The following is a 22,118-nucleotide window of genomic DNA, read 5'->3' as shown; positions in this document are numbered from 1 at the left end:
ATCTCTCTTTCTTCAACATTCTTAATTATTTGAAGATATTTTTAGATGAGCTACTTGCCTGTTCTCTTGCTCACCAGGAAAATAAGCATCTCTAATATCGATTATTTTTATCTTTACAAGCAACAAGGCAGAGGAGCACAATGGGTAGGGCAGAGGCTTTGGAGTCAGGATGCCTGTGCTGGGGAACCAGTGGTGCCAGTCCCTGCCGAGTGACTCTGGACAGGCTCATTAAGTTCTCTGCACCTCCATTCTTCTCCAGGGTTAAACAGGAGGAAATAGTAGCATCTGGCTCATAGGGTTATTGTGAGAACTATGTGACCTACTGCATATAAATAAGTGGGATTCGTTTGTACACAGGTGTCCAATAAGTGCTAGTTATCATGATTATTGTTGGGAATTAGCCTGACATTTTACCCTTGCTAGAAAGTTTGCAGAACAATCTTCTGAAGTCAAAGTCTCCATGATTGTTAGAAAAACCCTTCTTTCTAATTGTAGCTTTACAGTGTTATGGATTATAACTAAAGTATTATCACTTAATTTACCAATCTAGGTTAGTGCTTGTAGCTACTGAGCCCTGGAGGTTCTATCAGGAATGTGCTGCTAAGTTAGGTGCATGATGACCACTGACTTCTCTTAAATGGCTGAGGTGGGTGTTTGGTTGCACCAGATGTCAAAGTTTCCAGGCTAAAATGACAAGAGCACACCACAGACCCAGGTGACTTGCTGGGGAGGGTCAGAGCCCAGGCACCAGTGCTCTCTTGCACCTCCTCTGCACTTAGGGGTGGTGACCTTCTCAGCCTGAGTTCCTACATGCAGAAGTCAAAGACAGTGACCCATGTGATTCTGCACAGGGTTCATTTCATGGGTATCAGGAGAGAGCAACAGTCTAGGCAATTTCAGGAGTAAGTTAGAAACCTGATCCTCAGTATCTTTTAAAAACTCAGTTGGGAAAAAAAATTAGAGGCTTCCTGAAGGATATGCAGTTAATTTATTACTAGGTACCCTATAAATAGTGCTTTCAAAAACTATTTGTGGTGAAGGATCACTTGTTTTTAATCGTTGATTTTTTTTCTTTCAATCTCCTATGGACCAAGTATTATATAAAACACAATGAAACTGTCCCAGCACTGTCTTGGTATAATAGTTTCTAAACACCTCCCCTCAGTTTCTGTATTTATCTGGGGTGACACTGAGTAGCCCCGCCTGAAAATCTCTCTTTGTAATTAACCAGACCATTAGGAGCTGTAGGCTTGGACAGGACCCACTGGCTACTCTGGTGCAGTGCTTTTTCTGAATCGTACTTTGGTGAAATGTCACTGGCCTCTACTGAAGAATCTTATTTTAGAAAGAAAACATTATCAAATTCTCTGCTGTATTGTTTTAAGGATATTTCTGAGGATAATATAAACTATGTTTTGTTCTTTCTTCTTAATGATGCTTCAAGGAACAATTTTCTCCATGGACTTAGTATCAAGAAGAGTTGTGCTTTTTCCAGCAACAGTTTCTGTTCTTTTTACTTAAACTGCTCAGTCTTGGTCACTAATTACAGTTTTCTTACTTTTAAGCCTTAGAGCCTAATTTGTGGTCACTTCTAGCATGTGCAAAGGAATTCATACTATTCCTTTTTTTCACATGTTTATTTCATCCCTGTCTTTTTATTATATGTTTTAAAATTTCTTTCTGTATTAAAATTATTTAATATAAGAGTCAGACAGACATAAATACACAATGAATGGACAGCAGAGCAGAGTGGGAGTTTGTGTTCCATGATGTGGCCTAAATTTGCCCTATCTTCTAAAGGAGCAGCAGAATATTAGCTTATATAAAGCTCTCAACCATCCAAACTCCTAAAATTTTTCTTAGGTACTACAGATTTTAGCTCCCTATTTACTAATTGATTGAGATGTATTTTTAACTACCAATGCAGGATTTTGTGATTAAATATCAACTTCTTGTTTCTGGACATATTTCAATCTTTGGTATGATCTGTGCTTCCCAATTTTCTGTCATATAAGATACGATAAATCCTTTTAACTACAATAGGACCATATTACATTCATTTTGTATATGACTCTTACTTTAAGTTTTCTTTTCCTTCCTCTACCCTAATTTTAACATTTTAAAAAACTCCCTTAAATTAGCTATATTTCTATCAACAGCTTCAAATCATTTCTGGTAAGAAGGGAAGTTACTAAAAAATTTATTTATGTAACACCTATTCTCAAACTATTTGAATAAACTGCAGAGGAATGTACATTTTGGAACTCAGTCTATGAGGCCAGCATCATTCTGATACCAAAGCCAGACAAGGACACTACAAAAAAGAAAACTGCAGGCCAATATCTCTGATGAATATGGATACAAAACTCAACAAAATATGAGCACCCTGAATTCAACAATACATTAAAAGGACCATGCATACCATGATTGGGTGGGATTTATGCCAGGGATGCAAGGATGGTTTAATATCCACAAATCAAGGTGGTATACCTCAATTAACAAATTAAAGAATAAAAATCATATGGTATTAATAGAGAAAAAGCTTTTGACAGACTTCAATATCCATTTGTGATAAAAGCTCTCAACAAAGTGTATACAGAAGGAATATACCTCAACATAATGAAGGGCATATATGACAAGCCCAGAGCTAACATCATACTCAGTGGAGAAAAGCTGAAAGCATTTCCTCTAAGATCAGGAACAAGACAAAGTTGCCACTTATTCAACAAGGTATTAGAAGGAAGAAGTAAAACTATCACTGTCTCAGGTGACATGATAGTATACAAAGAAAATCTGAAAGGTGCCACCAGGAACAACCAGAGCTCATCAATGAATTCAGTAAAGCTGCAGGATATGATATTAATATATAGAAATCTGTTGCATTTATACATACTAACCACAAGCTATCAGAAAGAGGAATTAAGAAAATAATCCCATTTACAATCACATCGAAAAGAATAAAGTACCTGGGACTAAATCTACCTAAAGAGATAAAAGATCTATACTAGGAAAACAATAAGATTCTAATGAAATAAAGTGAAGACAACACAAAAAGATGGCAAGATTTACTCTGTTAATGGACTGGAAGAATGAATGTTGTTAGAATGAGTGTAATACTCTACTCAAGGCAATCTATAGATTTAATGTAATGTAATCCCTATCAAAATACCAACAGCATTTTTTCGTAGAACTAGAACAACTCTAAAATTTGTATGGAAACACTAACTGAAACAATTTTGAGACGGAAGAACAAATCTGGAGGTATCATGTGCCCTGATTTCAAACTATGCTACAAAGTGACAGTAATCAAAACAGCATGGTACTGGCACAAAAAGAAACTCATAGGTCAATGGAACAGAAGAGAGATCCCAGAAATGGACCCATATTTATAAGGGCAATTCATGTGTGACAAAGGAGGCAAGAGTATACCTCCTATACAGTGGGGAAAAGATAGCCTCTTTAATAAATAGTGTTGGGATAACTAGACAGCTACATGCAAAAGTATAAAGCTACTATTTCCCTCACAATGCACAAAAATAAATTCAAAATGGATTAAAACTCTTAAATGTAAGTCTTGAAACCATAAAACCATAAAACTTCCAGAAGAAAACATCTTTCACTTTTTTTTTTTCCTTTTAGGGCTGCAACCGAGGTATATGGAAATTCCCAGGCTAGGGCTGAATCAGAGCTGCAGCTGCTGGCCTACACCACAGCCACAGCAACAACAGATCTGAGCCATGTCTGCGACCTACACCACAGTTCACAACAACGCTGGATCCTTGATACACTGAGCGAGGCCAGGGATGGAACCCACCTCCTCCTGGATACTGGTTGGGTTCATTACTGCTGAGCCATGACATTGATCTTAATATTAGCTTTTTGGATATGTCTCCTCAGGCAAGGGAAACAAAAGCAAAAATAAACAAATGGGACTACATCAAACTAAAAAGCTTTTGTACAAAGAAGGAAACTATGAACAAAATGAAAAAGCCATATACTCAAAAGAAGATATCTGCAAACACTGTAACCTCTATGTGAAATACATAGTGAACTCACACAACTCAATGTCAAAAGAAAAAAACAACTTAATTAAAAATGGGCAGAGGATCTGAATAGACACTTTTCTAAAACAGATATACAGATGGCCAACAGGCACATGAAAAGATGCTCAACATCACTAATTATCAGGGAAATGCAAATCAAAACCACAATGAGATATCAGCACACACTTGTCAGAATGACTACTATAAAAAAGACAACAAATGAAAAGTACTGGCAAGGATGTGGAGGAAAGGGAACACTAGGCCACTGTTGGTGGGAGTGTAAATTGGTTCAGCCACTATTGAAAACAGTATGGAGATTTTTCAATAGATCAAAAACAGAACTACCTTAAAAATCCAGCAATTCTCATTCTGGGTATTTAGTCAAAGAGAATGAAAACACTAATTAGAAAAGACATATGTACCCCTACATTCACTGCAGCATTTTTCAAAATAGCCAAGATTAAGGAAGCAACCTAAAGTCTATCAACAGATGGATAAAGAAGATATGTTATCTACATACCATGTGATATTACTCAGCCATACAAAAATGAAATTTTGCCATTTATGACAACATGAATGGACCTAGAGGGTATTACTCTAGGTAAAATAAGTCAGACAAAAATGGATACTGTATATTTCATATATATGTGGGGTCTAAAAAATAAATGAACAAACATAATAAAACAGGTGGCTGCCAGAGAGGCAGGACTGGAGGAAGAAAGTAATAGATAAGGAGATTAAGGCATAAGCTTCCAGTTGCAAAATAAATATGAAATGTACAGTGGGGGGGAATACAGTCAACAAATATGTAGTATCTTTGGTGACATATTGTTAATTAGACTTATTGTGGTGATTATTTAGAAATGTATACAAATATCAAATAACTATGTTGTGTAATAGGAACTAACATAGAGGTCTAAGTCAATTATGTTTCAAAGCAAACAAACTTACAGGAAAAGAGATCAGATCTGTAGTTCCCAGAGGAGAGGGCTGAGGGAAGGGAAACTGGATGAAGGTGGTCAAAAGGGACACACTTTTAGTTATAAATAGGTAAATAGTACTAGGGATGCAAAGTACAACATGATAAATGTAATTAACACTGCTCCAGGAGAAGGATCAAGATGGCAGAGGAACAAGGTGTGGCACTCACCTTCTCCCACAAACATATCCAAACAAACCATCTATAGTATAGTGATTCACTCAGAATATCTATTGAATTCTGGCAGAAGACCTTAAACCTCCACAAAGGGCAAGAAACCCTCCACATAACTGGGTCGAACAAAAGATAAAAGAGAGAGAGAGAAAGAATCAGGATTGGACTAGCACTCCTGAGAGGGAGCAGTTAAAGAGGAAAGTAACCCATACCCTGGGAAGCCACCTAACTGGCGGGGAGATCAGCCAAGACAGAGGGACCTCAAAGTCACAGAGAAAGAGCAGCAGCTTGACTAAAGAGGGCAAAGCAGAGTGAGAGCTGCACCACCATCTGTACCACCACCTGAGATGCTCAGGCAGGTGCTGGGCACAGAGACTCAGGCTCTGGAGAGGACTAGGGTTGGCTGTGTGGAGACAGTCTGGTGCACTAGGGAGCAGTGTGCCATGCGCAGGGGAGCCAAAAGCCATGGGCTACAGAGTGCAATGCCACAGCTAAGGGAACCCAGGAGAGGTCAGGGCCCACAGAAGAAGCAAAGCACCATTGTTGGGGAAGACCACAGGAGGGGGGTGCAGACTGCCACAGGGATATTTTTCCATGCGCAGAATCTCATTGGGCTGGGTGCTTCTGGTGCAGGCTATGGGTGGAGAGGCACCACTTGCTCAGGCTACGGGTGACTGAGCACCTCTTGTGCAGGGTATGGGTGGCTGGGCACCTCTTGTGTGGGCTAAGGGAAGTGGAGGGCTAAGCCCAACGTGGTACTTCATGTGTGATCTACAGGCAGCAGGGACAAACCACAGCAGTCATCTCAGACCCCAGAGGGGGGTGTGGCCCACCACTACTAGGAGTCTGTGAACCCCCCAGAGGGGGGTGTGGCCCACCACCACTAGGAGACACCACCTGTGGCCCGAGTCACCTCAGAGGTTGGCAAAGAGGGCACTTCAACTGAGCACCACCTGTTGTTGCTCTCACTCCCATGGGAATACATCCACCCTGCTGCTACCACTGCCAAATGCTCTGGGTGCCACCTACCCATGCCTGATCACTGTCACTTCCCAGGGCCCTGCAACGAGGAGCAGCCTGTGCCATCCTCCCCTGGTCTTTGCCACTGTCAGGGGCCCAGCAACCAGGCACTGGCTACCAGCCCTGCCCAGTGCCTCCATCTCCCTGAAAGCACGTACAGCACCCTAAAAATAAAAATTAAGCCCTAGCAAAATACTGGAGCACTCGAGCATATAAATAGCCCTCCAAGACTACAGTAATTGTTTTCCCTAAACTCACAGAATAAGAAAAATATAAGCAAAATGAAGAAGCTCAGGAACCATTCCCTGTTAAAAGAACAGGAGAATTCAACTGAAGGAGCAAATAATGAAATAGACCTCAGCAGTCTAACAGACTTCAATTTCAAAAAGGAGTTTGTGAAAATACTGAAGGAATTAAGAGTGAATAGGAAGGAATTAAGGTGGATATGAACAGTAATACAGATAGTAATACAGAAGGAACTAGAAAATATAAGGAACCAAGAAAAATTAGAAAATTCATTTGCAGAGACACAAGCTGAGCTAAAGGCATTGAAGAGCAGAATGAATAATGCAGAAGAACGAATTAGTGACTTGGAAGACAGAAAAATGGAAATCACCCAATCAGGAGAGCAGACAGAAAGCCAAATGAAAAGACATGAAAGCAATATGAGATCTGTGGGATAATATAAAGCAGGCCAATCTACACATAATAGGGATTCCAGAAGGAGAAGAAAAAGAAAAGGATATTGAAAAACATATTTTAAGAAATTATGGGTGAAAACTTGCCAAAGCTAAAGAAACAGAGATTAAGATGCAGGAAGCAGAAATGGCCCCAAACAGGTTGAACCCAGACAGGCCCATACCAAGACATATTATAATAAAAATGGCAAAAACTAAAGAGAGGATTCTAAACGCAGCAAGAGAAAAACAAAGAGTTAATATTAAGGGAACCCCCATAAGGCTATCAGCTGATTTCTCTACAGAAACATTAAAAGCTAGAAGAGAGTGGAAAGATATATTCAAAGTTCTAAAAGGGAAAAATCTGCAGCCTAGAGTACTATACCCAGCAAGAATATCATTTAAAACATAAGGAGAAATAAAAAATATCTCCAACAAACAAAAACTAAGAGTGCAGCAATACTAAACCCATTCGAAAAGAAATACTGAAAGGGCTCCTCTAAATAAAAAAGAAGTAAGAAGTAGGATGGAGGAAATTACAATTGGAAAGCAATCACTTAAATAAGCCAATATATAGATCTAAAAGGAAAAAAAATTCCTACTGTAAAAGTGACAATAAACACAAGGAACAGCAAAGGGACAAACATGAAGATGTTAAAAAGGACTTCAAAAATCATAAACTGTGGGGAAGGAGAGAAAGAAAATCTATACTTTTTCTTTTCTTTTTAAAGAATGTGTTTGAGCCTATATGACTATCAGGCTAAAGCAAGCATATATTGGAAGGGGTTAACACACTTGAAAAACAGAGCAACCACAAAACCAAGCCAAACATTACATTCACAAAAACTAAAAAGAAAAGGACACAAGCATAAAATAAATGGAAATCATCCAACCAAAAAGGAAAGGAACAAAGGAGAAATACAGAATCAACTGGAAAAGTTTAAAATGGCAACAAATACATATTTATCAATAATTAAATATCAATGAACTGAATGCTCCAATTAAAAGACAAGGTGGCAGCCTGGATAAAAAAACAAGAGCCTACAATATACTGCCCACAAGAGACTCACCTTAGAGCAAAGGACACATATACATTGAAAGTGAGGGGATAGAAAAAGATATTTTATGCAAATGGAAAAGACAAGCAAGCAGGAGTTGCAGTACTCATATCAGACAATATAGACTTTAAAACAAAGGCCATAAAGAAAGACAAAGAAGGACGCTATTTAATAATAACAGGATCCATTCAAGAAGAGGATATTACAATTGTCAATACATATGCCCCTAATTTAGGAGCACCCAGATACATACAACAAATGCTATATGCCCCTAATATAGGAGCACCCAATACATACAACAAATGCTAACAGACATAGGAGAAATTGATGGGAATACAATAATAGGAGAATTTAACACCCCACTCACATCAATGGACAGATCCTCTAGACAGAAAATCAAGACAACAGAGATCCTAAATGACAAAATAGAAACTTCAGACTTTGCAGGACATTACATCCAAAAAAACCCCCAGGATATACATTCTATTCAAATGCACCATGTAACGTTCTCAAGGAATGACCACATAGTGGGGCACAAAACTAACCTCAACAAATTTAAGAGTACAGGAATTATTTCAAGTATCTTCTTTAACCACAATGGCATGGAACTAGAAATTAATCACAGGAAAAGAAATGAGAAAAAACTGACTACACGGAGACTAAACAACATGCTACTAAAAACCAATGGGTCAATGAGGAAATCAAAAGGGAAATTAAAAAACTCCTAGAGACAAATGATAATGAAAACACAACTATTTAAAATCTATGGAATGCTGCAAAAGCAGTTCTTAGAGGGAAGTTCATAGCAATACAGGCCTTCCTCAGAAAAGAAGAAAAATCTCAAATCAACAACTTAATCCACCACCTAAAAGAATTAGAAAAAGAACAATAAAGTCAGCAGAAGGAAGCAAATCATAGAGATCAGAGAGGAAATCAATAACATAGAGATTCCGAAAACAATAGAAAAACATCAATAAAACCAAGAGCTGGTTCTTTGAAAGGCTAAACCAAATTGACAAACTTGTGGCCAGAATCACCAAGAAGAGAAAGAACTCAAGTAAACAAAATAAGAAATGAAAAAAGAGAACTCCCAACGGATTCTTCAGAAATACAAAAAACTGTTAAGTGAATACTATGAACAACTATATGCCAACAAATTTGACAACATAGAAGAAATGGACGACTTTCTAGAGACATACAGCCTGCCAAAACTGGATCAAAAAGAAATAGATCAATTGAACAGACTAGAAATGAAATTGAATATGTAATAAAAACACTCCCTACAAACAAAAGTCCAGGACCAGATGGCTTCACAGGTGAATTCTACCAAACACACAAAGAAAAATTTATACCCATCCTTCTTAAAAGAAGAAAGAACACTCCCAAAGGTATTCTCTGAGGTCACCATCACCCTAATACCAAAACCAGACAAAAGATACCACCAAAAAAGAAAATTATAGGCCAATATCTTTGATGAATATAAACACATAAATTCTCAACAAGATTTTAGCCAACTGAGTCAAAAAACTGAAAAAGATCATATGCCACGACCAAACAGGATTCATCCCAGATTCACAAGGATGGCTCCATATATGCAAATCAATCAACATCATACACCACATTAACAAGAAAAAAGTCAAAAACCACATGATCATTTCAATAGCTGCAGAAAAAGCATTTGACAAGATCCAACATCCATTCATGATAAAAACTCTTACCAAAATGGGTATAGAGGGAACAAAGCCATTTACAACAAACCCACAGCCAATATAATATTCAATGGAGAAAAGCCGAAAGCCTTCGCACTAAAATCTGGAACAAGACAAGGGTGCCCACTCTCACTACTTCTAGTCAACATAGTATTGCAAGTCCTGGCCACAGCAATCAGACAAACAAAAGAAATAAAAGGTATCCAAACTGGAAGAAAAAAGGTAAAATTGTCACTCTATGCAGATGACATGATATAGAAAACCCTAAGGACTCCACACAAAAACTATTCGTACTGATCAGCAAATTAAGCAAAGTAGCAGGATACAAGCTTAACATGGAGAAATTGGTTGAGTGATTCAGCACAGCACCTAGGAGTGCAGTTCCAAAATGAAATGTAGATATCACCAACCAGCCCTCATAAAGCCACTCAATGGTACTCTTTCGCAGGTGGCATTTGTAAAATCTGTCAATACAATAATTTTCACAAGATAAGCAATGGGAAGACACCCATAATTTCCCACTCATTAGTTAACGTTTCTTTGTCATTATTTACATCGTAAATAACACATGGCAATCAATCAGGAGATGAGAGTTCATAATGCAACAAGAGGCGCTATTGAGTTTCTTAATAGCTTTCATGGAAGTAGAGCCTCTACAGAAATGTGAATAGAGCTTTCTTTGTTTATAAGTTTCTAAAAGAGACATATTATTTCTGCCATATAGAAATGTTCATTTTGTAAGTAAAGATGTAGACAATGAACAGTGCAGAACAGGAGGGTGAGATGAGGGCGGAGTATACTTCGCCTTTAAATTCTCCTTGGAGGGGCACTGCCCTGCCCTCCCCTCCCATGAGGCCACATGGCCCTCCTGCCACTTCCACTCTGCAGTCCATTTCTACTACTCTCCTGGAAAGAGGATCTTCCTCTCCTCATTTCCTTGTGCACACAGTCCCTCTATTCCCTTTATTATCCCCTTGTTAACTGTGCCAAAGAGGCAATGAAATTAACATTCACTGGGAAGCTAAAGGGTTTTTAGGTTGTACGTCTTGGTAAAACATGCTATATTCTGATGAGTAAATGTGGAGTGTCTCATATTAACTTGATAACCTTTTGTCAAAGATTGAGATTCTAAGAAAAATACCATTTATAAGGAGAAAGTTTCTCCACTTAGTCTCTATCCTAAAAGAAAAGCTGAGTTTCTAATCGTGTGTGTAGATCACAGGCAATGTTAACTTATGATATTTGCTATGATATTCAAGGTATACAAAAAAACCCAAATATTTACCACTGTGGATTCTTAAGTGCTCTTTGAGATGGTGTTTGTATTTGAAAGCTTTTCCACACTCAGTGCACTTGAATTTACGATTACCCCCAGACTGCGTCACATGTCTCTGCAAGAAAGAGTTGGTATTTTAGTTATAAAGCAAAAACCTTTAAACATAACATAAAGAACATCCAATCTGCTAAAAGTAATGTGTTAATGATTCTTTTGCTTTTTTAAAGGCCTCAAATTGTAGCATCGCAAAAATTTAACACTTGGAATATTACCGAAAAGGAGGGTGAGAGTGGCAACAGAATTTGGACATAAAGGAACATCTCTACTCTCTAGAGTGCGTATCATAATCACCGTGCTAAGCAAAACAGCACCTTAGCAGGAACAATCTACACTTTACTAGGAGCCAGCGATGATCTCTCTCTCGCCTGCACTCTGATTTACAGATGAAGAAACTAAGGTCCAGAACATTCAGTCATCTTTCTAAGGCATGGTAACTAAACAGGAAAAAAAAAAAAAAAAAAAAAGGGCTGGGCTTTTCCAGGACTTTATCCTGTCTCTAATATGTTTGCTATTTCCAAAGTGAACCTTAATCTGATGATTTAAAAAAAAATAGGGAGTTCCCGTCGTGGCGCAGTGGTTGGTGAATCCGCCTAGGAACCATGAGGTTGCGGGTTCAGTCCCTGCCCTTGCTCAGTGGGTTAATGATCCGGCGTTGCCGTGAGCTGTGGTGTAGGTTGCAGACACGGCTCGGATCCTGCGTTGCTGTGGCTCTGGCGTAGGCTGGTGGCTACAGCTCTGATTGGACCCCTAGCCTGGGAACCTCCATATGCCGTGGGAGCGGCCCAAGAAATAGCAAAAAGACGAAAAAAAAAATACTATCTTTTCAGCCAAATATGGATTATAGTAACTTTCTGTCTGGTTTATCAAATCCAATATTTTTATATATTTTATATATCTCAGATATATTCTGCACCCTTTTTAATTTTACAAAAGCACTGCCTACATTGAATTATTCAATAAATTCTGCTGATAAATTTCTAGAGGATTCTCATTAACCGCTGAACCTAGACTCTGAGCCTGTGGATTCCAGGGTGACAGCGCTGGCCTCCCAGGCTTACCCCTCACCAAATCTCTATGAGGAGTCCATGCCTTAGTGAGTGAGTGAGTCTCACACATGCTACTCTTCATCCCCTTGCTCTCCTTTATACTGTCCCTTATTTTTTGGCCTTGTTTCCCCTTAACTGTGACTGGTAAGATTCTACCCCCGTTTCAGAGGCTTAACTCAAGCTGCGCTTGCTTCATGTTCTCCTTGGCTGGACTCTTCCTCTGTCCTTCCGACAGGAAGGAAAGCGAACAAGTGCTTACCATCCATCTGGCTCCCCTTCCCCCAAACCCATGGCTTTGAACCCAAATATATGGTGACAGTCCCCAAACGATCTCCCCTGACCGTTCCCTCCTCAGCTGCATCCTAGATGATCCCCACTGGAAAGCCACAGGCAACTGCTCACGCGACAAGCACTGAACTTCTCTTTTCCCTCCTGAAAACTGGCTCCTCCTCCAGTGTTTCTTCCCTTTGTGAATAACACCCTCATTTTCTTGATCATTGCTTAGGTCCTGAACTTTGGAATCATCCTTGGGCCCTCTCTTTCCCTCACTCCCTTATCAGTCCATCCTGCACCACGTCACGTCACTCTCTATCCCCTTACTCTGCTGTATTTTTCTTCATTCTACCTGTTTTTCTAGCTTACCTGTTATCTAACACTTACTAAAACACGTCCTCTACTGTCAGGGGCTTCACTCATCTTTTCCATTCTTGTGCCTGACACAGAATCCAAACCCAAATATTTGGTGAATGAATAAATTAATAAGACATGGAAATGCTTATCTTTAGGTCACAGTATGATTTTCAAAGACCAGAAAGGCAGACATTCTGCCCTCCGTTTGCTGCCTCATAGCCTAAATTACTCTTAGGCCTCCTGGTTATATATTTGTTTTGGTATAAGCACAATTATTGAATCAAGCTGAAAGAGACTTTATCTGAAAAAGAAAAAAACTCAGTTACCTCTAAAATAGTGTTCATATGCTGCTTTTTAACTGAGAAATGACCAGATAATCCAAATAAATAATCACTTTCATTTTTAGAAGGCTGCAGACAAGACACTCCAGTACCCCTCTTTAATTGTGAAGTATATTAAAGCCCTTGCCTTCTAGGGAGAAGTGAATTCCCAGCTGGGCAAGTCAGTGAACCCTGAGTCCTTTCACCTACCTGATCTCTTCCTGATTTATGGGAGGTCATGTGACGTTCAAGTTGGGTTCTGTATGCAAAGGTGTAACTGCACAGGGAGCAGCTGAAGTTATCTTCGTTCTTCTCGTGGCGATATTTAATGTGTTCTTTCAAAGAGGTAAAGCGCTTATATCCTCTGTCACAATAAGGGCAGGTGAGTAACTGGGAAAATGCATCTGGCGTCCCTGTAAAAGAAAGGCCATGTATTTTTGATTGAAAACATTCAAAAAATATTGCCAAAGCTACCACTGAGTCCCTATGCTGGTGCCAGACAGTATGCTTTGTATTTGATACTCAATACAAAATGCTAATGTGCCTCTCTATTTTATGGAGAGAAAATGCGAGGCTCAGGAGAGGTTAAATAACTTTCAAATCACACAGCTATCATATGATGAAGTCAGGGACAAATGTGTGCTGTCTGACTTTCAAGTCTCATGTCTTTTCCACTGAAACATAATTCTTCCCTTCTTTTGTGTGATTAATTAGACAAAGAAAACAAAAGTAAAATCAGAATGTAGGTCACATTTGTAAATGCATGTATAGGAAAGGGATTTGTACACTGTAACAATCTTTCTATAGAGTTAACAACAGTATCATTATTTATTGCATGTTCACTCTTTGAAACTTAGAAAGGACACTCCAGTTACTGTCATCAGAGGGTAAGTAAGTAGTACATAGTAAGACTGTGTTTCTAAGACTCCCTTGCAGTCAGCTGTGGACAGAAGACCAAGTTCAGAGCAAAAGAATGTGTTCTGTGGGGCGGGGTCAGGAGAGGGAGACAGATTCAGGCCTGGCCCATTAAGATGTGCCCTGCATGATTCTTCATGCTCCTTCCCTTCCTGAAACACACTGATGCATTTTCTGTATAGTTTTATATGGATGACTATTAGGACGGCATTCAGAAAATAAGGGCATTGTGGATAAATTGTAGTTCACAAAATGAACTATATATGTTTTTATATATGGAACCATCTAAACCTGCCAGTCCTAAAATGTAATACTACTTTGCCCATTAATATTATTTAACTAAGAGTAGATTTCCATATTTGATACATTTCTCTAAAGAAATAAGTCCTAAGTGACACCTTATTGTAAATATCATCTTTACCTTCATTTTGAATTTCTTATGGAAAACTAGGCCACTAGAGAAAATTTCATAACAGTCTCCAAATGCTTCATAAACATGTGCTACTGGAGTTCCCATTGTGGTTCAGCAGAAACAAATCTGACGCATCTATAAACACATGCTACTGTGAAGAGTTACACGTTCAAGCCCATATAAGTTCACTGTCGTGCTCAAGGACCAGCCTGCAAATAACAGGCTGAGCACACGATTCTACGTAGCTGAATACAGTGAAATATGTATCAAATATATGAATAAAATCAAACACCCAGGACCAAGGTTTATGATGGTATCTTCTGTGATTAGCTAGGATGGCAACTGGAGCCAGAGAGTTTTCTGATGGTGATCACTAACATGACGACTTCTTTGGGAAACAGGGTAGCCGCGGGAGGAAATTTTGGGGAAGAAATGTTATGTTTGGTGTGGTATCAATTTCCTGTTTGTACAGGCAAGTAGGAAATCAACATTTGGGGCATTCTCGTGGCCAGGCTAACCTGCCTGTCCTATTGATCTCAGCTGGTTTCAACAGCAGGAAGTCACTCCATCATTATGGGTCCCTGGTTATCCACACCAGTCACAGTGTGATTTCCATTATTCAAGCTGCTTGTGCTCCTGTGTTGTAAAGCCGTCTGCCTGCATTATGTTCTATTTTCTTCTTTGCCCTCAGGATTAATCCTTCTAATAAATAAACAAAACACTAATAATTCTGTAAAATGATAAGCTCCTCATATTTTAACAGCAACTTATTTTCATATATCAATATCCATTGAGTGTTCTCACACATATGAGAGATGAATTTATTCTTTTAGGCCAAGGGCATAAAATAAAAGTAAATCTAAATATTTAACATAAGTAAGTTATAGAATGAATAGGTTTAAAAGTTAAACCTTTTTCTTGTTTTGAAAAACATTGGATTGTTTTTAAAAAATTCACTTTTCAGCAATGAAGACTTGTCATGTAAGAGAAAAACGTTTCTTTTTAGAATTCCTCTAATAAACTTATGGCAGCTATTCAATAGTACTAAAAAAAAAAAATCCAACCTATGTCTGACTTTTTTTTTTTTTGGTCTTTTTGCTATTTCTTGGGCCGCTCCCGCGGCATATGGAGGTTCCCAGGCTAGGGGTTGAATCAGAGCTGTAGCCACCGGCCTACGCCAGAGCCACAGCAACACGGGATCCGAGCCGCGTCTGCAACCTACACCCCAGCTCACAGCAACGCCGGATCGTTAACCCACTGAGCAAGGGCAGGGACCGAACCCGAAACCTCATGGTTCCTAGTCGGATTCGTTAACTACTGCACCACGACGCGAACTCCTGTCTGACCATTTTTTGAACTCTAATTCCTTCCTTCATTCCTCTCTTTCTCTCCCTCCCTCTCCCTCTCTCATTCTTAGCCCAATGCACCACAGTGGGAACTCCTAAATTATAATCTATAGATCTGTGACCATGAATATACTTATTTAAAAAAAACATAAGAACTACCATATGATCCAGAAATCCCACTCCTGGGCATCTATCCAGAGAAAACCATAATTCACAAGGATACATGCACCCCAATGTTCTTAGCAGCACTAGTGACAACAGCCAAGAAATGGAAGCAACCTAAATGTCCACTGACAGATGAACAGATAAAGAAGATGTGGTACATATGTACAATGGAATACTACTCCACCAAAAAAAAAGAATGAGAGAATGCCATTTGCAGTAATATGGATGGACCTGGAGATTCTCATACTAAGTGAAGTTAGACAGTGAAAGACAAATATCGTATGATACCACTTATATGTGGAATCTAAAAAAACATACAAATGAACTTATTTGCGGAACAGAAGCAGACTCATAGACTTTGAAAACAAACTTATGGTTACCAAAGGGGACAGGTGGGGAGGGAGGGATGGACTGGGGTTTGGGATTGGCATATGCACACTGAGGTATACGGCTACCTGCTGTAGAGCACAGAGGCCTCTACCCAATATTCTGTGATAATCTAGATGGGAGAAGAATCTCAAAGAAAATGGATGTGTATATATCTATAACTGAATAATTTTGTGTATCAGAAATTATCACAGCATTGTAAACCAACCATATTTAAATAAAACTTTAAAAAATGAATAAAAATCATTTTAAATTTCTGTATTTTAAGCTTCCTTTAGTAGGCAGAATATAAAACCCATGAAAAACCTCCTTTTTTGCCAATGAACCAAAAACCTCCTTTTTTGCCAATGAACCAAAATTTGTGATAAATCAACCTGGTGAAGTTTCCCTCTTTACAACTTTAGTAGTGCAGGATAGCATGTTTAATCTATTAAAACATTAAAAATTTAAGCATATCTGAAGATAATTGCTTTTTATATGGAAACAGATGTTGCTGGTGTGAGAGAATATCTTCTTTGAAATATAGTATTAGCAGTTAAGTTATATTATATACCTGAAAATAATGAATACCTGAATTAAAGATATAGTGTATAATTCAAATGTTTTACTAATTCAGAACAGTTGGGGCCCAGATTTTTATGGAATTTTACTGTATTGATTTGCAACAATGGACTTTACAAAGTTTAACCTTATCTGATCTATGCAATGGAACATTTCTTTGTCATTTTCTCTCACTGAGGCTTTTTGAAAACCTCTTTGTTACATAAAATTTACAGATATATACACATGTGTATTTAAAAATTTTCTGCTTCCCTTTAACATTTATTGTAACTTACTCCTTCTTCAGGTGAAATGGTAACACATTTTCTTTAAGAGAAAGAAAAACAAGAAACAAAAGTAGAAAAGTAAGGCCCTTCAGGATTACAATGCCAATAACTATGGACTCTATAAATATGCAAATAGATCAACAGAACACCAATCATTAAGCTCAAATGCAATGTCCCTGGGGTGATGGGGCGATTCCCTACAGACTTCAGAAATGTGTCTTAGGGAGTTTCCTGGCAGCCTAGCGGTTAAGGATTCAGTGTTGTCACCACTGTGGTGTGGGTTCAATCCCTGGCCTGTGAACTTCTGCATGCCATGGGCATGGCAAAAAAAAAAAAAAAAAAAAAAAAGAAGAAGGAAATGTGTCCTTTCATTGCACTAGAGGAAACAATTCTAGAGTATCCTACTTCTTTTTCCTTTGTCACTACTAAATTAGTTACAGAAATTCTATCTATTCTGGAGTGAAACTTCCCTTTCTGCTCGTTTTCATAGCTGATTCCTAATTTAAGGAAGGTACAGTTGACTCTTTGTAATGGAATCTGTTTTGTTTTCTGTACCATCCTTCTCAATGTCCTTCAAGATTTTTCAAATTGATTGATACAATACTATTTACATTAGCACCAAATTTTTGAAATACTTATGCATAAATTTAATAAAATATGTATATGATTTATTTGAGGAAAACCACAAAACTCTGATGAATGAAATCAAGAACTAAATAAAGAGATATTCCATGTTCATGGATAAGAAGACTCAATATTGTCAAGATATTAGTTCTTCCCAACTTGATCTTACAGAGTCAATGTCAATCCCAATCAAGTTACCTGATGGATATTAACAAACATTTTAAAGTTTATGTGGAGAGGCAAGAGACCCAGAAGAGGTAACACAGTGTTCAAGGTGAAATGTAATGCTGGAGGACTGACACTACCCAGCTTCAAGGCTTACTATAAAGCTGCAGTAATCAAGACAGTGTGGTGCTGGCATGAGAGTAGACACATTGATCAATGGAATAAAACAGCGAGCTCAGAAATAGATCCCCACAAACAGAGTCAACTTATCTTTGACAAAGAACAAAGGCAATACAATGGAGCAAAGATAGTCTTTTCAACAAGCTGAAATGGGACAACTGGACATCCACGTACAAGAAGCGCATGTAAACGCAGATCTTACACACTTCACGAAAATCAACTCAGAATGGGTCACAGACTAAGCTAAATGTAAGATGCAAAATTATAAGACTCAGAAAATAAGTCAGAAAACCTGTATCACTTTGGGTATGGCAATGCCTGTTTAGATACCAAAAGCATGAGCTATGAAAGAAATAACTGATAAGTTTCATTAAATGAAATGACTTCATTAAATAAGTGACTTGATTAAATGAAAATGTTCTGTTCTGTGAAAGACAATAACAAGAGGATTAGAAGATAAGTCATAGACTGAAAAAAATATTTGCAAATGACACATTTGACAAAGGACTTTTATCCAAAATGTACAGAGAATTCTTAAAACTCAACAGTAAGAAACCAAATAATTCAATTAAAAATGGTCTAAAGACTTTGACCAAAGGAGATATATAGATGGCAAATAAGTATAAAAAGATGCTGCACATAATATTTCGTTAGGGAAAATGCAAATTAAAACCACAGGATACTACTACATCCTACTTAGAATGCCCCAAATCTGCAACACTGACAACATACAATGTGGGTGAAGATGTGGAACAATGGGAACTCTCATTCACTGCTGGTGGGGATGCATAGTGGTACAGCTGCTCTGGAAGACAGTTTGAAAGCTGCTTCTAGAACTAAACATACTTTTACCAAGTGATCCAGAAACTGTGCTTAGTATTTACCTAAAGGAGCTGAAAACTTACGTCCAGGCAAAAATCTGTACATGAATATTTAAGCAGCTTTATTCATAACTGTCAAAACTTGGAAGCAACCAAGGTGTCCTTCAGTAGGTGAATGGATAAATAACATGTGCTGCATCCTGACAATGGAGTATTATTCAGCATTTAGAAGAAATGAGTTATCAATCCATGAAAAGACATGGAGGAAACTTAAACGCATAATACTACATGAAAGAAGCCTATTTGAAAAGGCTGTATGTTGTATGATTCCAACGCTAAGACATTCTGGAAAAGGTAAAACTATGGAGATATAAAAACATCAGTGGTTGTGAGGGGGAGGGAAGGAAAGATGAATGTTAAGAGCATAGAGGGTTTTTAGGGCAGTGAAAATACTCTGATACTATAGTGATGGACACATGTCATTATACATTTGTCCAAACCCACAGAGCATACAACACCAAAACTGGACCCCCAAATAAACTATGGACTTGGGGGTGATTCTGATGTATCAATGTAGGTTCATCCTTGGTAAAAAAAAAGAAAAAAGTACCATTCAGGTGAGTTATGTTGATAACGGGGGAGGCTATGCATGCATAGCGACAGCGAGTATACAGGAAATTTTTGTACCTCTGTACAATTTTGTTATAAACCTAAAACTGCTCTGAAAAAAGTCTTTAAACAAGTTGATTATTTGAATATTAAGCTAAGTCTTTCCATTAAACTGAGAACCCTAGAAAAACCAAACCAGATATAGGATCTTAATATTTCAAGTATCCTCAAACATTCCATGTTAACTTCCTAGTTCTTGGTATATATACTGTGTAAAATTTATACACAAATACCTGCATGCTATTTTCACTTGTTTCTAGTGTACAGAAGGCAGAATGACAGCTTAGTTCTTTTCAAGAGAGCATTAACACACTATTATTGCATTTTACCACTCTTTATACACTGGCCATTCATAACAGAGAGGACTATCAGGTAGATACAGAAAAACCACTTGCCTCCAAATGAGCATGTTTTGAACAAGACAACCATGTTTTTCTTGCTAGAACAGTAGAGAAGAATCCAGGGGGAGTAGGGATCATCCTAGTTTCATTTCTAGTACTTGCTGCCATGGCAGTGAATGGAAATCAATGGCCAGGCACTGTGCTAAGCATTTCCACATGCAGCGGCATTACACTAGATCCACGATATGCCACTAACATAACACTACGCTGTTACCATGGACAGTGTTCCATTGATTAAAGAGTCCTCACTGCAGCCACCTCCAGTAAATTCTGGCTTTCAAAAATCTTCCCACAGTAGAGTGGGTTTCCACATAGAGTAATGGAAGCAATAATCCTTTAGAGATGAAAACAGAGTGGCCATGAAGCTCCACTTACCATTTTCATCGTGCCCGCTGGCCTCTGGCGTGCCCTGCCTCTGGTCCTCTTCAGGTGCCTCAGGGTAGATGACAGCCGTATCTTGTTGTTGCAGAAACTCTTCAACATTAGGATCGTGGTTTTGTTCATTTTCTGCATCTGAGTCGCATTCGTCATCTTTTACTAAAATAAAAGAATATTCTATAAAAAGCAATTTCACCAAGTTGTTACATAGTTTTCCTAAATAAGAAATTGTTTGTCTTGAGAGAATTATTCAAGATTGTTCCGGAATTTGCAGGAAATATTTACTGAACGTTAGAAACAAAACTCACTCATTCTATGTAATCTATTAAGAAGTCTGCTTTCCTAAATTTAAAGTGTTACAAAAGTCTTGACATTTTCCAATATCCCTTTGTAAGCTTTAGAGTTGTACTTCTATTCCATTTTATGATGAAAAAGACCCAGAGAAAGCTAGCTAAATAAATCCTTAGTGTCTGAATCAATGATAAAGCAAGGAATACAGGAAAAGAGAAAAACATTTCTCAACCCCAGTCCTTCCTGGTGACCTACCATATCATATTTAGAGTTGTACTTGAAATCTGAACCATTCTCTGAGTGACAAACCATTCTGAAATTTAGTTCAGTTATGTGATTTCTCAGAAAATAGCTTTAATAGTTACCTACCATTAGAAAGGTTTCTAGTAAGAGTCAGCATATCAAATTGATACAATTGCTTCCTATCTCCCCTAATATTCAGATACAAGCAGGGCTCTTCCTTCTGTAGTTCTGGCTCAGTAAGTGTGTGGCTGTGGGGTTAGGGAGAGGCAGCTTTCCCTGAGTTAGAAGGTTCTGAGGATAACAGCAGGTCTCACTTTGAGAAGGCAGCCCAGGGCATGCTGGTTTTGCAGGGCAGGCTTGTGGTCCTTTTCCTCTGCTGCTCCATACCGCTGGCAACTGTACTGGGTCAGTGTGGCCGCCAAGTGTCTCATGGCTGACTCTTCACACTGCAGACTGGGCTCAGTTCTGCATTTGTAAAACAACGGACTGAACTGGGCCAAATTAAAATGGTAATGTATGGGCACCTTTTTGTTCAATGGTTATTAAAATCATCTTGCACAGTGGTAGGAACCGAAGTCCTCAGAGTGGCTGCTGTTAAAAACCTCAGGGCCAATGGCATAGTAATAGTGGTGACTCATCATTTTTTCTTCCTTTTAAATACGGCCAATAGCTATCAATTGTTTATTATCTGCTATATACAGCTGAGTCCTGAACAACATAAGTTTGAACCATGACAGTCCACTTATCCTGGATTTTTTCTAACAGTAAATACTGCAGTCCTGCAGATTTGTGGTTGGTTGAATCTGTGGATGTAGAACTGTGGATGCAGAGGAACTTTGCATTGAGGGGGGGGCGACTATAAATGATACACAGATCTTCCACTGTGGGGAGGGTTAGGCGCCCCTAAACCCTGTACTGTTCATGGGCCAACTGTACTGATGCCAGTGGTAAGTAAATGGGGTTATTGGATCCAGGAGTGAAGACTCCAAGAGGTGAGCTGGTCCTGCTGGTTTAAAAAGAATCTATTTCCAGATTCTCCTCTTTCATGCATGGTCCTTCCTAGAACGATGAAGGTCCTTCTTGCCACCCCCTTTTCACAGTCCTTTGCTCTAATTTAAAGGAGAGGCACATCCTTTCCTCCTTCCATTGCATTAATATGGTGCCTGCCTTGCAGTGTAAACCCTCCAGGTTGCCAGAGGAAAACAATTCAAAATACTGACCAGGGGGAACCCTCTTTACTGATCAAGCAGGGCAACATAAGAGTACTCTAGGCAGGCAGCCTTTCCTGTTTACATGGACTTC

At 38.6% G+C, this 22,118-nt stretch overlaps 1 protein-coding gene across 10 annotated transcripts in view; it reads right to left on the bottom strand.

Moving 5' to 3' along the window:
- ZEB1 (zinc finger E-box binding homeobox 1) overlaps window positions 1–22,118 on the bottom strand; it is a 200,704-nt gene that overhangs the window by 8,582 nt on the left and 170,004 nt on the right. For 9 of the 10 annotated variants that reach the window (XM_047754874.1, XM_047754875.1, XM_047754881.1 and 6 more), the window contains 3 exons: window positions 20,280–20,441; window positions 13,203–13,405; window positions 10,946–11,051 (listed from right to left, as the gene is read on the bottom strand). In XM_047754874.1, coding sequence (XP_047610830.1) covers window positions 10,946–11,051; window positions 13,203–13,405; window positions 20,280–20,441 — 471 coding nt within the window. Of the gene's footprint in view, window positions 1–10,945; window positions 11,052–13,202; window positions 13,406–20,279; window positions 20,442–21,130; window positions 21,213–22,118 lie in introns of those variants that run through there. The other variant, XM_047754883.1, reaches the window with a different exon arrangement.

This window comes from Phacochoerus africanus, chromosome 12 (genome assembly GCF_016906955.1).
Source record: "Phacochoerus africanus isolate WHEZ1 chromosome 12, ROS_Pafr_v1, whole genome shotgun sequence".
NCBI lineage: Eukaryota > Metazoa > Chordata > Mammalia > Artiodactyla > Suidae > Phacochoerus > Phacochoerus africanus.
Note: the sequence above shows the minus strand (reverse complement) of the source record. Positions and strands in the feature narration are given on the sequence as shown.